At 39.1% G+C, this 17,468-nt stretch overlaps 1 protein-coding gene across 1 annotated transcript in view; it reads right to left on the bottom strand.

Moving 5' to 3' along the window:
- Positions 1 to 17,468, bottom strand: part of csmd1a (CUB and Sushi multiple domains 1a) — a 603,150-nt gene that overhangs the window by 97,837 nt on the left and 487,845 nt on the right. The window contains exons 32-36 of the mRNA XM_066678438.1: positions 16,106 to 16,219; positions 14,067 to 14,162; positions 8,904 to 9,107; positions 5,728 to 5,852; positions 4,826 to 4,922 (exon numbers count right to left, since the gene is read on the bottom strand). Of these exons, the coding sequence (XP_066534535.1) occupies positions 4,826 to 4,922; positions 5,728 to 5,852; positions 8,904 to 9,107; positions 14,067 to 14,162; positions 16,106 to 16,219 (636 nt within the window). The remainder of the gene's footprint in view (positions 1 to 4,825; positions 4,923 to 5,727; positions 5,853 to 8,903; positions 9,108 to 14,066; positions 14,163 to 16,105; positions 16,220 to 17,468) is intronic.

Below are 17,468 nucleotides of genomic sequence, written 5' to 3'. Positions count from 1 at the left end.
AGCTTTTGTAGCATCATTATTTTTAAGAGTGTTTTGTGAGGTGTGAATCTGTGAGTGTGTAATACCCTGTGATGGACTAATGCCATATACAGGGAGTGTTCCAAATGTGTGACCCTATAAACAATTTCACAAACTGCTTTGACTCTAAAAGGCTTCATAGAGTACATTGTGAGAGAAATAGAACAGGAACTGCCCAATACTTTGATCACAATCAACCAGTTGACTGCACTGTGCAACCTGGTCGATAAATCCACATTTAAATAATGTGAATCAGCCTTTTCCCACAGGAAAATAATTAAGTCCAAACATGGGTCCACACTCACTGATGATTACTTGGAAGCCTGCTTGAGAATCCGTCCAATAAAACAAAACAAATTACATGAAAAGGCCCCACACACTGTTGGCAAATTGAAGTACTCCATACAACTCAGCCATCAACTATTGCCCCTAAAGGTACATCATAATTCCCATAATTCAGTCTTCTGGAAATACTGGACCTGTAGTCAGAAAAGATTGGGCATCCCTGATCTAGAAGAACATCCAATCTCATTTAAGCATGGCTCCTGAGTAATATAACTGTTTATATATAGGCTCTATCACTGGGACATTGTAGCTGCGTTCCAAAGCCTAGGCTGCAGCCGAGGTAGGATGTTTCTTCAATAGGACTGTCCTAAGAGTCTTCATAGGTCACAAAATAGAACGGCCCAAGCAGGCTGCATCGTGACGTCACATGCAAGGTCTTATCTGCCTCGAAGCATTAATATGACTGTAAGTTAAAATAAGTTGTATTGGCTTATTAATATCATTCTGCAATATAATACCATATAAAAATGGTATTAATGTTCACTTCAATTAGGTTCATTTAAACTAAGATTAAAAATACTATACTAATAAATAAAATATATATGTTCAATGGTACCTTAATATGCCAGTAAGCTTATTGAATAAATAGAGTATAGAGAAAAATATTTTAAATAATTAATTATTTTACTGTTTACAAGGTAAACTAACTCAAGCTTGGCTACAGCCTAGGCTTTGGAACACAGCTTTCAATTCTAAGAGATTACAATAGCCTCACTCACTTTGGGTGGAATGGCCCTCCCACTCCTCCTCTCACCAACATTCATGTGACACAGGCCAATGTGGGCATCCATTAGCTAACAAGGCAGGTTTGGAAGTTAGTGTTCTTCTGTAAGCTTTTGAGCTCCCTGATGATGTTGTGCTTAAAGAAGTCTCAGAGGAAACATGTACCTTTACCCACCCAGTGTCTTTAACGCTGTGTGACTGGGGAAGTCCCAGTTAATGAGTGCTATTGGGAATGACTAAATTGGGGAGAAATTTGGGTGGATGAAAAGTATATTACCATAGCAAGTTAGAAGTAAGGAACCCTGACATTGGCATTTAGTAAATTTCAAAGAGTGCATTAACACAGCACAGTGTGTGCTAGAGTTAGGGTTTGTGTGTCACAGTAAAAAAGAAAAAAATATTTGTGTAATGACCTGGCTTGTTAATAGTCATTGCAAATTAATTAAAGGAAGACTAGGTAACCATTTTGAGCTTGCATTTGTTTTCTCAGCTTGCATTGAATTTCAGAACTTTCATTTGTTCTCTGAACTTGCATCTCATTTGTTAAATGAAGCCCAGGTGTTGTTGTTTTTCAGCTTGTTTTCATTTGATGTGCGTTTGGGTTTTCTTGGTCACCGTAGGTTTGCCCCACTAATGCCAGTCCCAGATGTTGCCAATGACAACCAGACTTTGTCCACACGTATCTAGTTAAAAATTGAGATATTCCTATCCCCATCCAGATGTTTTCAGACAATTTGATTGGCACTTAGCTGTCCTGGGTCGACATGTCCAAAACAAATATTAAGATAAGTGGGGTTTAAAGCCGCATGTTTTGGGCTATAGAGCAGTGGACTGTGTTCTCTGGAGTAATATAGAACCACCCAACACCTGTGTGACAGCTTATGCTCTTGCAAAACTGTGTAGGACATGCAGCCGTGTAGGACATGCTGAAAAGCAGGTGTGTGTGTGTGTATGTGTACTTTATATATACATACATATATACATACATACATGCACACACACTTATATTATAAATCAATATGAACAATGACAAGAAAGGTTAATAAAAGGATGCCGGAATGAATACAAGAATAGTGTAGCATGTTTTGTGGTTTTAGCTTGAAATATGTAAATATGAGTATACATGATATAAAAAAGGATATTAAAAAGCTTGTTGACAGTAGCCTGAAAATTACAGGAGAAAAAAAAGGCCGGAACAAGGGTAAGATTGATAAGACGATGACAGAAAAAACAGTGAGATGACTTTTCCAAGCCAGCTTAATTATCTGCTGTAGCTGGGAAATAAACCAGCAGCGAATTGGCAGTGGGGTGACTCAGCAGTTTGAGATAGGGAAGTGAATGTCACCAAAGGCCAACAAACCCGACAAAATTTCCATATAAAAGTTCTGGCTGCAAAACATACACTGTGTATAATGGAATGAGATGATAATAACACTATGAGTGCCATGAGATTTCTAATAAAGTAGATGGGTAATATAAATCTCACAACTAGCTAATGCATTCTGATCTCATTTCACAGTGACAATAGCCTGAATTCCTCCAAACCATTTTCGTTGTGAGGAATCACATAATGTTGTAATACATTTGTAGATGGAATGCCCCTTTAAGATATTCTTCAGTTTCAATGGAAGCAATGAAATTACTGTTTCAATGTCATTTAAATTTATATAGTCACATGCTTTGCACCCTAAAATATGACTATTAAGACAAATCTGTCTAAAAAGACAAACAAATAATATTATTTAATGTAATGTGTTCCAGTATGTAAATATATCATAGCAAGCCATAACAAATAGGTATGTAATTACACACACACACACACACACACATACATATATATATATATATATATATATATATATTCGAACAATAACAAAAAAAGAGGGCCTTGCACAATAATAATTGAATTGGGATGTGATGAGCTGCAATTAATCCTGTATGAAAAGAAAGGGGAGACAGGAACACAAAACATATCTGACAGTTTAATTAAGGGTATTATACTAATGGATTTGTGACTAGAGGTAGAATGAAACGGCTGATTGTGATGAGAAAGCAGGCTCAAGACAAAAAGGCTAGGCAGACAGATGATGGACGAGGGGTAAGTTTGTTTTAAACAGTCCACCAAAAACCATATCTGATGGGGCCATCCAAATATTTTCAATGTTAGGCTCTCATTTTACGCCATCACTATGGAAGACCCACACAAGGAAAACATTCAGATACCAAACCAATGGAGGAACTTGCTTGGCTATATCTACCTAGAAACCAAAGAGGTGAGGGGAAAAAAAATAATAATTCCATCGGGTGTTCAAAGAAGACCCTGAGGGTTTCCACACAAGACCCTGAGGGTGTCACCAACTCTGTCAATCCACAAACGGATTTTCAAGTTAGGAGGCTGTTATTTAATAAAACGTGGTCAGGCTAATTTAGACACATCAATGAAAAACTGCTGTTTTGACACTGATATGAGCTAGCAGGATCACAGGCGTGGATCAGGAGAATTCTAATACACTATGAGCTGTTTCCAGGGTGGGTGCTGAGTGGGTGGCGTGGTGATGAGCGTGTGTTCTGGGAAAACTGGGGTAGTGGGGAGAGAAAGCAGAGCAGGAAATCATGCTAGGCTGAAAGTAGCCAGAAGCTGCTGGTGCTCCCCAGCCGAGTGACCTTTCACTAGAGTGCTAACGTAGCGCTGGAGCTGAGTTCAGCGTGGACTTGTTGAAAGTGCTGCTTCAGGCCTGGCCACAAATCTCTCCATCGGGAGAAAGTAGGAGGAAAAAACTTGTCTCTCTCTCTGTAGCATTACAAGATAAATATGTTGTACAACAATGAAATGTAGACATATACTTCCTTTTTAATGCATGAATTGATTTTTGACCATTTTTAATATATATATATTATTTCTTTCATTTTGTAAAACTGGGTTGCACTCTCATTGGCATTAAAATATACTAAAATTCTGAAAGCAAATGCAAAATTATTCTTTTTACACATTTATTCTATCATTTTACTCAATGTAAACTGAAGCTGGCATTTTCAAGTTATACTCATAAAATCTGGCAATAAGGGCTTTTGTACCAATAGCACAAAATGGCTCCTAGACTGAAAAAAGTGTGTTTCTGTTTAAAATAATTAGCTTATTTATGGCATGAAAAGACTAAATACATAAAGAGATTTTTAAAAATGATGGGCTACCGTGAAATCACACAGGATGATTCAGACAATCTTTTACTCCACTGAATGGGCAGTTAACACTAAAATACTCTATATGCATAATGAAATTAATGACACGTACACTAATGGCATTGTTTGCAGCAGTCATAACATCCAGGCTTTCAATTAAATGCACACAGCTGTTTAGTTGTGGGAATCTTGTTGCTGTAATTAATTGGGACGGCGAGAAAGCATCGTGAGCTGCCAACTGGATCCCAAAAGGTCTCTGGAATGGATACCGCTATTCGTCCAACTTTTAAATGAGGGCATTCATCTGTTGTGTAGAGGATGGCACGGGGGTGGCCTTGGCCCGCTCCCAACTTCGCTACTTCCACCATTTCAAGGGCATAAAATCAGAGGGAGAGACCGGCTACGGGCTTTTATTGTGATATAAAAAAATAATGAGCTTGGAAAAATGACACAATGTGGAGACGAGCGCTGTCACCATGTGCTGGCAGAGTGGTGTCGGCCTAATGGACTGACTGTTGGAACAAGCCATTAAAAAGTGCTTAATGAAGAACACACGCACCTGAAAAGCTGCCGAGCTTCGGAGCGGTCATGTCGCCGCCATCATAGATCTCCAAGGAGTCCCAGTTGTGCTCTGTGGCGAAACTCATGACTTGGATCTGGGACAAAACCAGGCAAGAAGAAGAAGAGCTAATGCAGCTTAGCAGTGTTAATGTGTGATGTTAAACATGCTACAGTAACATGCTGAAAATAAAATTAAGATGACATACTCCATATATGTCCAAAATGGATTTAATTTAGAAACCCATATAATTAAAAACACAAACCAAGAGTAACGATTCTATGATGCCAGGTTGCATAACATATTTTAATATCCTTTTATTTAAAAAAAAAAAAAGGAAACTAATACAACACAAAATGCTAATACAGTGTTTTTAGGAACAAATATTACAACGCATTTACAATAACATACTATAGCATTATGAAGTTTGATGTATGTAACTAACGGCTCAAGAGCAAATATACAGGACTGCATTTTTAAAGTATTATGTTTGCCATATAATATCTTATGAATTCATTCATAAACAGACTCATGGGAAGTGCTACAGCTTATTACCATGAGTAATCATGGACTGCTGCTGGTGGTAGCATTATTATTATAACATATTCAGAATTTAAGATCATATTTGATATGCATCAGTGTGAGGTGATGCATTGTTATTGTTTGTGTCTTTTTGGTCACTACTGAATGATCCTGCCAAAGCTCGGCTCTAAGCAACTGCATCTAAAATATCCTCATGCTATTTACTGCTCCGCCATCTGTACCGAGCCTATTTCACAACTCTAAAATTAGGCGGTGTAATTCAGCAGTGGGGCGGGTGTCTCTAAGATGAAATATACTCCAGTCGTACGGCTGTGGCTTTATTGCTTTTCAGTTGTGGAGTGAATCTTTTTGGTACTTGCCTGGATCCCAGCTCCTTCGGTGACGGCGATTTTCCACACACAGTTCAGGGTATTCCCGTAGGGCTCCGGGAAGCCGGGGGAGAGTATGGTGCCTCGCCTCTCTGTAAGATTCCCATTACATGGAACTGCAGAGGGGGAGGAAAACAGAACTCAAGGAAAGGCAGAGGAGACTCTACTGAATTGATTTTGGCACTGGATGCTATCAGCCCTAGGCAACATGAACTATACGCATCTTCATTCTGCTAAAAGTGCACCCATTCTTCATGTTTTAGTGGAAGAATAAAACACTTCTTGTGAATATTGTATTAATAAAGCTTTATAAATATTTTAATGATGTTTTATTTGTCATACATATTAACTTATGGTATCCAGCATTGTTGAGTGAAACACTTACACCTAATAATTTATAAAACAAATGCACACGACTTTGTAAAATCTGGTTACAAAACAACAGTGTGTTTTTTTGTGTACAAAAACTCAATGTGTCATGCATGAAATCATAAATTATTAACAGTTTTATGCTGGGTGTTATAAGGTTAAGCACTGAACAATCACTGGATTAGGAACGTCTACCTTGTATCTACACTCATTGTCCATTTTATCAGCTCCACTGTCCTTACAGGAGCACTTTGTAATACTATGATCAAAGACTGTAGTCAACCTCTTTTTCTGCATATTTTATATCTCCATTTCACCCTGCTCTTCAATGGTCAGGGCCCCCACAGAGCAAGTATGATTTGGGTGGTGGATCATTCTCAGCTCTGCAGTGACACTGACGTGGTGGTAGTGTGTTAGTGTGTGTTGATTGGGTATGAGTAGATCAGACACAGTAGTGGCGCTAGAGTTTTAAAAACAATATGTCCACTCACTGTCCACTCTGTTAGAGACACCTAACTTGTTGCTCCACCTTGTAAATGTCAGATTGTAAATGTCAGATTGTAAAAGTCAGAGACAGCTCATCTGTAGCTGCACACTTTGTGTTGATAAATGGACACAGGACGATTCCCACAGGACACTGTTGGCTGGATATTTTTGGTTCTCAGTCCAGCAGTGACTCTAAAGGCTTTAAAATCTCTAGCAGCCCCTGCTGTGTCTGATCCACTTGTAACAGTACAACAGCAGTAACACAGCACCAACATGTCAGTGTCACTGCAGAGCTGTGGATGATCCACCCTCAAATGGGGGGGTTGTCCTGACCACTGAAGAGCAGCGTGAAATGGGGATTACAATAAATGCAGTGAAACAGTTGGAATACCACCTGCAATTGTAGAACTAAAAAGAGCTCCTGTATGAATTGATAAAACGTTCTGACAAATGTTCTTATAAATGTTCTGACAAAGCACTATAAACACAGGACTCACATGAAGTGTATCCAGAAAGTCTTTCTAGAGGCACTTGCACTAGCACTAGCGCTGATGAAAAATGTAATCTTAAAGAATCCTCTTTTCCTGACTTCCCAGGTTTTTTAAAGCCTAGGATGAATGGGGAAATAGCGCACACTCGAGCTTCATTAATTCACACTGAATATGGAACGATGCATATTTCATGAGATACTGGAATGTGCCCATGGGCAAATCTTTGCCAGGAGAGTTCAAGAGGTGAGAGTATTTAAAAAAGAGGAAAGAGTGACTGAAAAATGCACATCAGCAAGTGTTTCCGTGGCTACTGAAACTGTGTCGTCGCAATCTGACACATGAGTTGGTTCCAGACAGAGGTCTAGAAACAGGGCTCAGGGCTATGGGCAAAACAAACCAGAACTTGTGGACAGAACTCGTGCCTCTTAAGAGAGAAGCTGTCAGGCCAAGAAATGTAACCCAGTGGCCTGACATTCTAAATCCTACTGAACACTGCCATTTTGCCCTTAAGCCAAAACACTTAACCCAAACAGTGGGTCCAGCGTTGCCAGAACAATGGCAACTCTCCAGAGAAAAAGAGAGCATTTTCAACCAGATTGCAAAGTGGATGTGGACGTGTTCATAGTTTAGGTGATTATTAAGTCTTCTAAAGCATGCCCTTTAGTAGCAAAATATTTTATCCCACAGTAACTCTGAAATACTGCTAATCTGAAGCATGTTTTTTTTTAAACACCAAAGCTTGGAACATTAAATTAGTTTAGATTCTATTAGATCTTATGCTAGTTACAGAACCCTATTTATACTCTTGAATTCATTTTAGAATATCAACATTAGTGATTACTGTTCATGCGTACCATACCTCTTCTATATTTTTACCCAATTCTCTCTCTAATTTAATTAATCAAAAGGCCTATTCACACTGATTCTGATTTTTACAGGTGCAAAAATAAAATGCACATCAAACTTTGGAAATAAACGCATGAATATTATTGGTTAAAAGGTTTCAATTTGAAGTCTATTTTCCTTTTTTTTTCATTGTAGGGATGCTTTCAAATCAGGCTGGCCAATCAGAGTTCCGCTGTCATGGTTGCAGACAAAACACACGAGCAGCAAGATGGCAGCAGAAGAGTTCCTCTTGTTCGTAGCAGGACACAAAACTTAAAACAAGTAACACACAGACTCCAAACTTCCTTTTTAATGAGAGGAGCAAAATGCAACAAGAAATAGCCGTGGAACAGCTCCTACAGGTTTAGGTCATGAATGAGGTGCTGGAACTGACAGTGACATCTTTTCTTTTTTTAGGACGACTATTATTTGATTTTAAATAAAAGAATAATTAATGTTGTAATTTCAATAATGTAATGGGCACATTTCCAGAAAGTAATGAGTGAAGTAATAAATGATATTTCATAACAGATGGTCTGTTAATCTGACTTTCTTATTACTATGTCTTCATACTAATTATAATACTTGGTCTTCTTTGCTGAATTTTACTGATTCCCTTCATTCAGTAAGTCCCAGTAGGCTCCTTGTATTTTCTCTCACATGAGGAGAGGTCAGAACACAGGGTCAGTGTCCCTACACTCCTCTGCAGAGTGTAAAGGTCATGTCCCTTGCTCTGAGGCAACAGCACTGTGTATTTGGGCCGTGTTAGGTCAGTGTTGAAGCTAGAAATGTCACTCTCGTGTTTTAACAGTAAAAAGCCCTCTGCCTGCCTTTCAACCCTGCTGAGCCCTCTCCAGTGTTCTGATTGTGCGTATTTTGAATAAAAGCATAAACAAAGCTCCAATGTTATTCATGGAAACAGAGACAGCAGCTTACCTATGCAGGTGGGGACGGTGTCGTTCCATTGTGCCAAGGCATTTGGGACTGCGTGGCACTTAATAGCTTTAGATCCCTGGAGAAGGTATCCTGGGCTGCACTCGAAGCGGACAATGGAGCCTGCGGAGAACTCTGAGCCGATCCGCCTGCCATATCTGGGCTCTGGGATGGAGCTGCACTGGGTATCACTGGTGCGTGGCACAGCTAGATGGGCACAAACAGATTCAAATGGATTTCTAATCAAAACAGAACAGATGTGCTTGTGTGGCACCTCGTCCTCTAACAATACACAGGTCTCCTTTCTTTCCCTTGTTTTTCAGATGAAGCAGTGTTATTGTAATTAGAGATAGAGCGAGCTGGCAGACCCCATATGCATAATGACGCTACCTGAATAGCCAATGTAAATGTGGTTTTACACGAAATTTCTCAGAAAAGAAATGTACTAAACTATCATTGGGGTTGTACCCCACATCTCACTGGGGTGTGCCTCAAGGGTATGTCCTAAGTACCTTCAAATTCTACTGAAGTTATATTTTGAAGCTGCATTGCTGACATATATCCTGTCCTGGCTCCAGGCTTGCTTTTATGAAGAATACTGAAATTACAAAAGGTTACAAGTAGCACCTCTTCCCTGGGGAAAATTTACTTAATGCACACTATTGGATCTTAAGGACACTGTGGTATGTTTGAGGGGACATTTACATTGTTTGTACATTAATTAACAAAACTGTATGTGTATATTACTATTTGTTCTTGACAGTAAAGCCCTCAAGCCATATAGTGGCTTATCAACAACTGAAGGCAATATAATCCCTCTGATTTACTGATTGCTTCTTATAGTATTGCAGACTAGTGCTAGAAAGTGCAGACCATCGTGTTAAAAAAGTAATAATGCACAATAATACACTGCAAACAAAACAATCAACAAAAGCAAAAATATAAAATATATATACATCCCACAAGAAGCCCCCAAGAAGCTCCTCCTCCAATCTGTATATAATTTAATGCTTGGAGCTTCTACTGTTTACTTGAGTGTAAGAAATATGACAGAATTAGCTGCTGGCAACAGCTTGAAAATCCCATCTCAGAGGGATAGCAAGTTGTCCTATATGGAGGTTGGGGGTTGCAATTCTAAAAAAGGAGGAAAAACTACTGAGAGCCTTTGTGCACTAAAGTTTATACAGCATATGAAAGGACACAAATAAGCCAGCATCTCAGAAATGGTGACCATAACAAAAGCATGGGGTAATTCAATGCTAATGACTCACACTTGTAGCTAACTCAATAAAGAAGTGCAAAATGTAAAATATGTTTTGGTTTGTAAATTCACTAGGCCTGAAAGGTCAGACAATGTAGTTGGATGTCAGAGACTATTATAAAATCAGGATTCTTTTTAATTCCGATATGAGAAACAGTACTGATGGAGAACTAGGGCTAGTTTCATTTTATACAGCTTGTTTCTGATTAGCTGTAGTCTTATAATAAATAAATATAGAAATAATTATACATATCCATGGATTCTCACAGTGTTCCAATACTCAGCAAACAATGATCACTAGTAATTTAGCGTGCATCATTTAGGGATAAAAAGTCACAAACTCAAACCAGCAGGAGCTTTATAAATTGTGCAACTTTGCCACAGTCTAACAGGGTTACATATTCACTGTTATATGATTTTACTGGGTTGTACAGTCTTGTTCTGAAAAAGGAAAACTGTGTAATTGATTTTGGTAATTTATAGTTTAAATATTTCTATTTAAAATGCCTTTTTTATTTAAGATGTAATTACTGTCTAAAAATAGCAGATGTAAAAAACTGATCAGTTTTTTCTCACAGATGAAAGAAGTACAGTGCCTCTAAAGTTTACACCACAGATGAGCAACGTTACTGTATGGATATTTCAGCTAGATTTAGATCCTATTTTTTTTCCTCCACAGGGCTCTGCAGCATCTTTGATGCCGCTGCTGCTTGTGTCTGACTTTCATCTGATGCTTGTGGATGTGCAGAAGCAGGCTGCGAGGACTCAGCACCATTGCTCCGCTGCCTCCATGTGCCAAATGAACTGTCCCAACTGTCAGAGGATATTTCTCACGACCCCCTCCCCCTCACCCCCATCTTATGCCGTGGCCCATAAAACGGCATGGAGAGATAAAAAGAGACAAAGTGTGCATGCTACGGACCGCTATAGGCGTGCAGCAAAATCTGCCCATGAAAAGACCCCTAATAGATCAGCCGTTTTTACGAGGCAGCTGACAAAGAGAGTTTTAAAAGAGCATGTAATTCACACGTCTCTTTTATGGCTTCTTTTAAAGCAGAAGGAGAGGGGAGGAGGTGCAGAGGGGAGAGAATGGTATGATATGTCTTACTGTACACTATCTCAGTCAGGGGATGAATTATGGTTGATGTTCAATATGTTCAACATATATACATGATTACATACTTATTCACACATAACAGCGCACTTCACCGCTAATTACATTTTTGTCCATTAAAACCAGGTAAACATTCATTGATAAATCTGAGTCTGCTTGTCCGGTGTTTTTGACAGTTCATAAATTCTAATAACAAAATAGCTCTGCCTTCTAATATCTCTAACATGTCCAAAAGTATCCGGACACTGCTCTAAATTTAACTTCAATTCCACTACTTTAAAAGAATTACTAGCCCATTACTGGCACCGCTATTCCACTGTGCACACAGGCCATACAATCCTCACAGAAAAGTACTGACCAAACAGTTTTGACACTCTGGAGCAGCTGTACAGCTGCTTAGGGTCTTCTTGCCCAGTGCCAAGTGTACATTAGAGGGATATAAAGCTAGCCATAAGGCTGTGTAGCAGAGAAACTGTACTCTCTGGGGTGAGTTGGGATGGTATAAGTTGCAGGAGTTTATGATCCATGACAAACTGTGGCTGAATGCAATCAAATGAACAAAGTAATGTTCCTGCGCCTGAGTAAAGCTTCTCCCATTGGAACAGAAGTTTTTACTGCAGCTACGACTGACAAATTCCCCATTTATACCTTTTTTTTGGTTCCTACACCTTTGAACATATAGAGTATATAATAGGAAATATGACATGTGAACCTGCACTTCAGAACAAAAATTGTCACCTTGATGATAGAAGCCCACCTCCAGAGATCTTGCACCGGGGACCACCCGCAAGGATCCGACCTTCGCTATACTCACAAGAGCCACTCAAAAATTATTCTCCCATTCAGCTTCATTTAGAGGTAAATGTATTACAAATTACATCACATTCAGCCCCCCCTCGTTCATTTGGCTCTATTGTGTATTGGTTATGACACTGTGATTGCAGCTGCTGGCTCCTCCAGCTGAAGCACTGGGTCATTTCCCCTGGAGGCTCAGTTCAGGCATACTGATGAGCACAGCGGACCCCCGGAAACCCCTACCACCAACTCTTCAACTGGCTCTACATTCCTCCAGGGTTGCATTATACTTCTGCATCTGGTATTACAAGAATAATGTGTATATCACGTACAATCATGCATGTGTCTGCTTGCTTGTAATGTTAGTATTTGTGCTAGAGGGCAGTGTACGCCAAATCAGAATACACATAAAAAAAAACCTGCACAGAAACACACAGTCTAAAATGTATTTGTTAGCAGAGAGAGACTAGTATATAGTATTGTATGTTTTATTGGATAAAGGGGAATCTGTAATGTCTTCTATGAATACCGCATCGAAAAAAGGAAATCTAGACACATTTCTGACATAGAAGGCATCCAAATGGCAATAAATATATAATAATAAAGTAGGTTTATATATATATATATATATATATATCAGTGGAGCAGTTCTTCAGTGTGAGTGGTGCCACCTTGTGGAGAATCTTTCTGACTAACCAGGCATGAGTAAGTATGTATATGTATGAATGAGTGAGTGGATTACAAGCCAGCTGCACGAGGATTTTATTGTCTAGAAATGAAGCTACATTTTATTAACATTCCATTCTAGATATAATTCATATGTTACTGACACAGCTTATTTCTATGACTAAGAATATCTATTTCTTTGTTAAAGACTATGAGAAAATGTCAGTACTTTTTCCAGGGTGCTGTGCTCTGGTTTCAGGAAAGATTCTGGGAACTGTAAAACGAGCAGTACAATAACCCCATTTTATATTAATCCAGTGCAAATTGATATGTGAGTGACTATTTTGTCCTATCCCATGGTAGAGGAGTTTTTTGTGGGTTTTCCCAAGAATAAAGGTACTAGGGGAAGCATTTCATGACGTTATGCATAGCACACATCACATGAGTTTTTCAACAACTTCCCAAACCTCATAATTACCACACTTAAATCCACATGGCAACTTAAAGCATTACTTAAATTGGCGAAACGTCGGGCAGCTATAGGTATAATTTGTACATGTTTTGAACATGTATACTACACATTAAGTCAACACAATTAAACAGTTTATAACATCAGTGATAATAATTACAAATTATTAGTGACTGAAGGGCATATTTGCCCGTTATCTGTTTTGAATACTTGAACATAAGGTCATTGATTGCTGAATATTTTTGGTTGGTGGGCTGTTTTCAAAATAGTGTGTGAAATAGCAATGTGTGAATCAAGTAGCGACTTCTATCTCTGTTATGTATATCAAGATTTCTTATCCAGTGTGAATCCATCATAAACATTACCCCAGCCTCCCACGTAAAACTAATTGCGTCCAAACAGGGCTAGTTTGTTTGGTTATGTGGGAGTTTATAACAATTATAAAATAATGGCTTGACTTCACTGCTCATAAAGACTGACATATAGCAACAGATGTACACACATGTATACAATTTACATTTCTCCCAATCACAACGGTTTACAAACCCCATTCGTGTAAAAATAGAAATCAGCCTTTAAAGGACACTGCTTTTAATCTCTTTTTAACAGACTGAAGCAAATGCCCACTGGCTCCAATATATGAGAAAATAATTATTTTTAGTTACTATCTGTGGTAATCACCCACACTATAGAGATGCAGTAAACAGGGATCAGGTTGAAAACTCTGGAGTATAACTTTAAGCGCTGCTGGACAGACCCGAGGCTTTGAGAGCATGCTGTAGCTGAGATTAGAAGATTAAAAGCAGATTTGTGCCTCTTTAAGGTGACCTGCTGTTTGAGGGGATGTGAGGGTATGCGTACCTTGGTAAACAAAGTGGAATCCCCTGGCAGAAGGGCCACTCTTGCTGGTGAACCTCAGCATGATCTGGTTTGAAGTGGCCAAGGGCAAGGTCTCTCCTGCAATACAGAAATATGCCAAATAATCACGTTTAACGGCCCGAGACCACCCCCCATCTCCGCCCAACCCCTCCACCTACTTCCCCTCTCAGGAGTTGCATGTGGCAGCAAATGTACTGTAATAAACACAGCACTGAGCTACTATAAAAGACGGATGGCTTAATAACCAAAGTGTCCCCCCTGGACATGCTGAAAGGCAAGGGAGAGGGGAGAAGCTGTGCTGGGACATCTACAGATTGATAGCCAAAGAAAAACCCAAGCTGTCTCTTGCTCAGGAAAATCCAGGCCTTGAGCTTTGGGCCAGATCTTTCTGCCAAGACGCTTTGCACGAAATCCCTGACCACGTCTTCAGAAATGACATGTTTGCACACTCCTGCTGTGACAGGCCATCCAAATACACGTGCATCAAAATGCATAGAGCAGAGTAGAAAAGCACACTGCAAATGATGACCACTAGGGCTGACTCCAACAGCAGTTTTACAGGCTTCAAATATTCAGTGGTTCATTTCCAATAACATCCTTAAGAATAGTATTTACATTTCAGAATGAACAGCTTGACTGTGTTTAGGTTTTACCTAACTTCATTTACACATCATTGCTGTACAAAATAAGAACAGTTGCTTCTCCATGTCTGTTGATTTTAGGTTACAACATCATTTGAACACAGCAAATGTCCTTCATATTTTGTAAAATATTCATGATAAATTGACCAATAGAAATTCTCCAAAAGTACTTTGGATAATAAATATATAATATGTTTTACATTGTCTTCCACTGAAAGTTAAAGTATTTTCCTTTTCCTGTAAAGTTACTATTATGGAGATATATATTTGTCTTTGAACAGTGACAATATGACATGTTTATTTATAGCCAAATATATAGCAAAATAAATGCCTATTTTACTTTTTTAAAAGATATATTGTTGTGATTAACTAGTCATATATCTCTGAAGAGTATTCCAAACCATCGAGCCTGCCCTGCTGACCACATTCTGTGGCCTAAAAAGACCCCCCCAGAATGGACTGTACATTACTGTTAGTCTAAATAAAAAAGTTGTGAGTTTAAAAATCCGAAGCCATGCACACAGCAAGAGTCACAAAAAGAAGGCAGCGTAATTCCAGTGATACGGACGATAAGCAGAACTCTGGGTTGAGCCTGCAGGGTTAAAAGCTCTAGCGTGAATAGAGCAGCCTGGCGGGATTTCTGGCCCACTGGGCTCAACGGCTCAGACACAAACACTGGGAATTTACAGTGCATCTTTGGGGGATTATATTGTTGCACGACAGCCCATAAAAAGCAGAAGGTATCAAAGTGCCATACAAATAGTTTATGTCCGATGGCCTTCATCAATCTCTGGAAGAATGCGGAATTAAGGACCGCTTCCCTTTTAGGCGGTTTATTACCTTTCGCTCTTAATGGTAACCATGGTGATAAATCCACATTGAGCCGGATCTAAAACAAAAATTTATTTTAATAGGAAACGGTAAGGAATTAACAAAGTAATGGAACGGGGGCGTAAAAATGACAACAAGCCCAAGAGCGATGAATAAACAAACAAAACCTGCCATTATTAAGAAGTGTGCATAAAGCCACAGCGGAGGATCAAGGGAGCTCACCATGTTGCTGAGTGGTCAAGAACTCCTCAGCAAACAGACCCATGTTCTGAGAGTTTAAAATAAGTTAAAATGATTAGAAAAGACATTGCTACTGCAACGCTCCCACAGGGACCATATTTTCCTCCCTGAATGAAGCCATTAAGCCTCGCTCATGACCTCCTTCGCTGCTAAATTGCACGCACTTAATTGTCTTTGGTTCTCGCTTCCAGAAGCCATATATGGCTGTTCATCTTATTTTTTTCCCCTCAACCCCCAAAGGATTTGTTCATTTCAAAGCGAATGCAAAGCAACAACAAATGCAGAGAACAATGTAAAGCTATTACTTACCGGAATGAGAGCCAGCCAGGGAGCTCAGGAGCCGAGCGTTCTGATTGGGCCCATCAAACAGCTCCACAGAGTCGTTCATGGCTGTCTGGAAGTAGGCAAACTGCCCAAAGACCACTGAGGAGACAAAGCCAAACGAGTCGAGCGTGTCGCTATCATACTCACCACCGAAGAGAACCTACACCTCAATAAATTCTTCTAAATAATTAATTTATTTCACCACAGACCCACTTCCCTCAGGCTGATGGCTTTATGTGTTAATAAAAAGTGTTCATGATCAGTTACCTCTGAACTGTGGATTATCTCATCACATCTGTAGATATATATATATATATATATATATATATATATATATATATATATATATATATATATATATATATATATATATATATATAGTGGCATAGTATATACAGTATATACTTTATGAACTAACAATGACAGGTCAAGGTCAAATATTGTGAGTGATTCTTAATTTGAAATAGCTCAAAGTCCTTAAAGAATAATATAAAAACATATATATGTCATGTAACTAAAACGCCTACATACATCCATGTCCACATTCACAGATGGCAGTTAGCAATTTTCCACCAATGTGGAACCAGTTTGGTTCCCCTTTGCAAACCTAATGTGAAACCATTTGGTGCCTTTCCACCAACATTAATTGGTTCCAAACCCAGAAATATTTGTTCCCAGCTGGAACCAAAGAAGAGTAGTTCCTTCAGCACAACCATGACATTGTCCTTGGGCATGTGGATATAAAGAAGCACCAGAAAAACAGGCAGTTTTGCTGGATAGCACCAAGGTCCCAAGAATAATATCAGGAACCAGAGTTCCTGTAGTAGTGGAAAAGGACTCTGTATGTCATAAGATACAGGGACTCGAGTCAGCAACTCAGACCTGTGTTGCTTGTTAACCAATAGGTAACTCAACTTGAGAAGAATAAAAACATGTTAAATGTAACACTATAGAAATTATTTAGTTCATTTCTGACCTTTTGAATGCGTGTCACAATATTGTTACAGTCATCCGTAGTGCAATATTACATTCATTCGCGATGCAATGCCAATCTCTTTCAGCTCACCAGGGTCAGACTCAATCTTTCAATACTGTGCTCTAAACCTCTAAAGTGGGCTGCAACGCACCCTGTGGAGGTCCTCAGGCCATTACTGAGATGGAGCCTGTGGTCCTTAGTGGACCAGCGACAGCACTTTGTCATAAAAATCAGTGAAGAAAAAAAATATAAAACTTAGAAAGAAAGAAAAAAATATTAATGGAAGCCCTGCACTAGAGGTGCCCAGAGCAGTTTTGTCTATTTTTGCCCCTCTCTGCTGTAAAAAAAATATAATGACTCATGTCACATTTT

This window comes from Hoplias malabaricus, chromosome 8, assembly GCF_029633855.1.
Source record: "Hoplias malabaricus isolate fHopMal1 chromosome 8, fHopMal1.hap1, whole genome shotgun sequence".
Lineage (NCBI taxonomy): Eukaryota > Metazoa > Chordata > Actinopteri > Characiformes > Erythrinidae > Hoplias > Hoplias malabaricus.
Note: the sequence above shows the minus strand (reverse complement) of the source record. Positions and strands in the feature narration are given on the sequence as shown.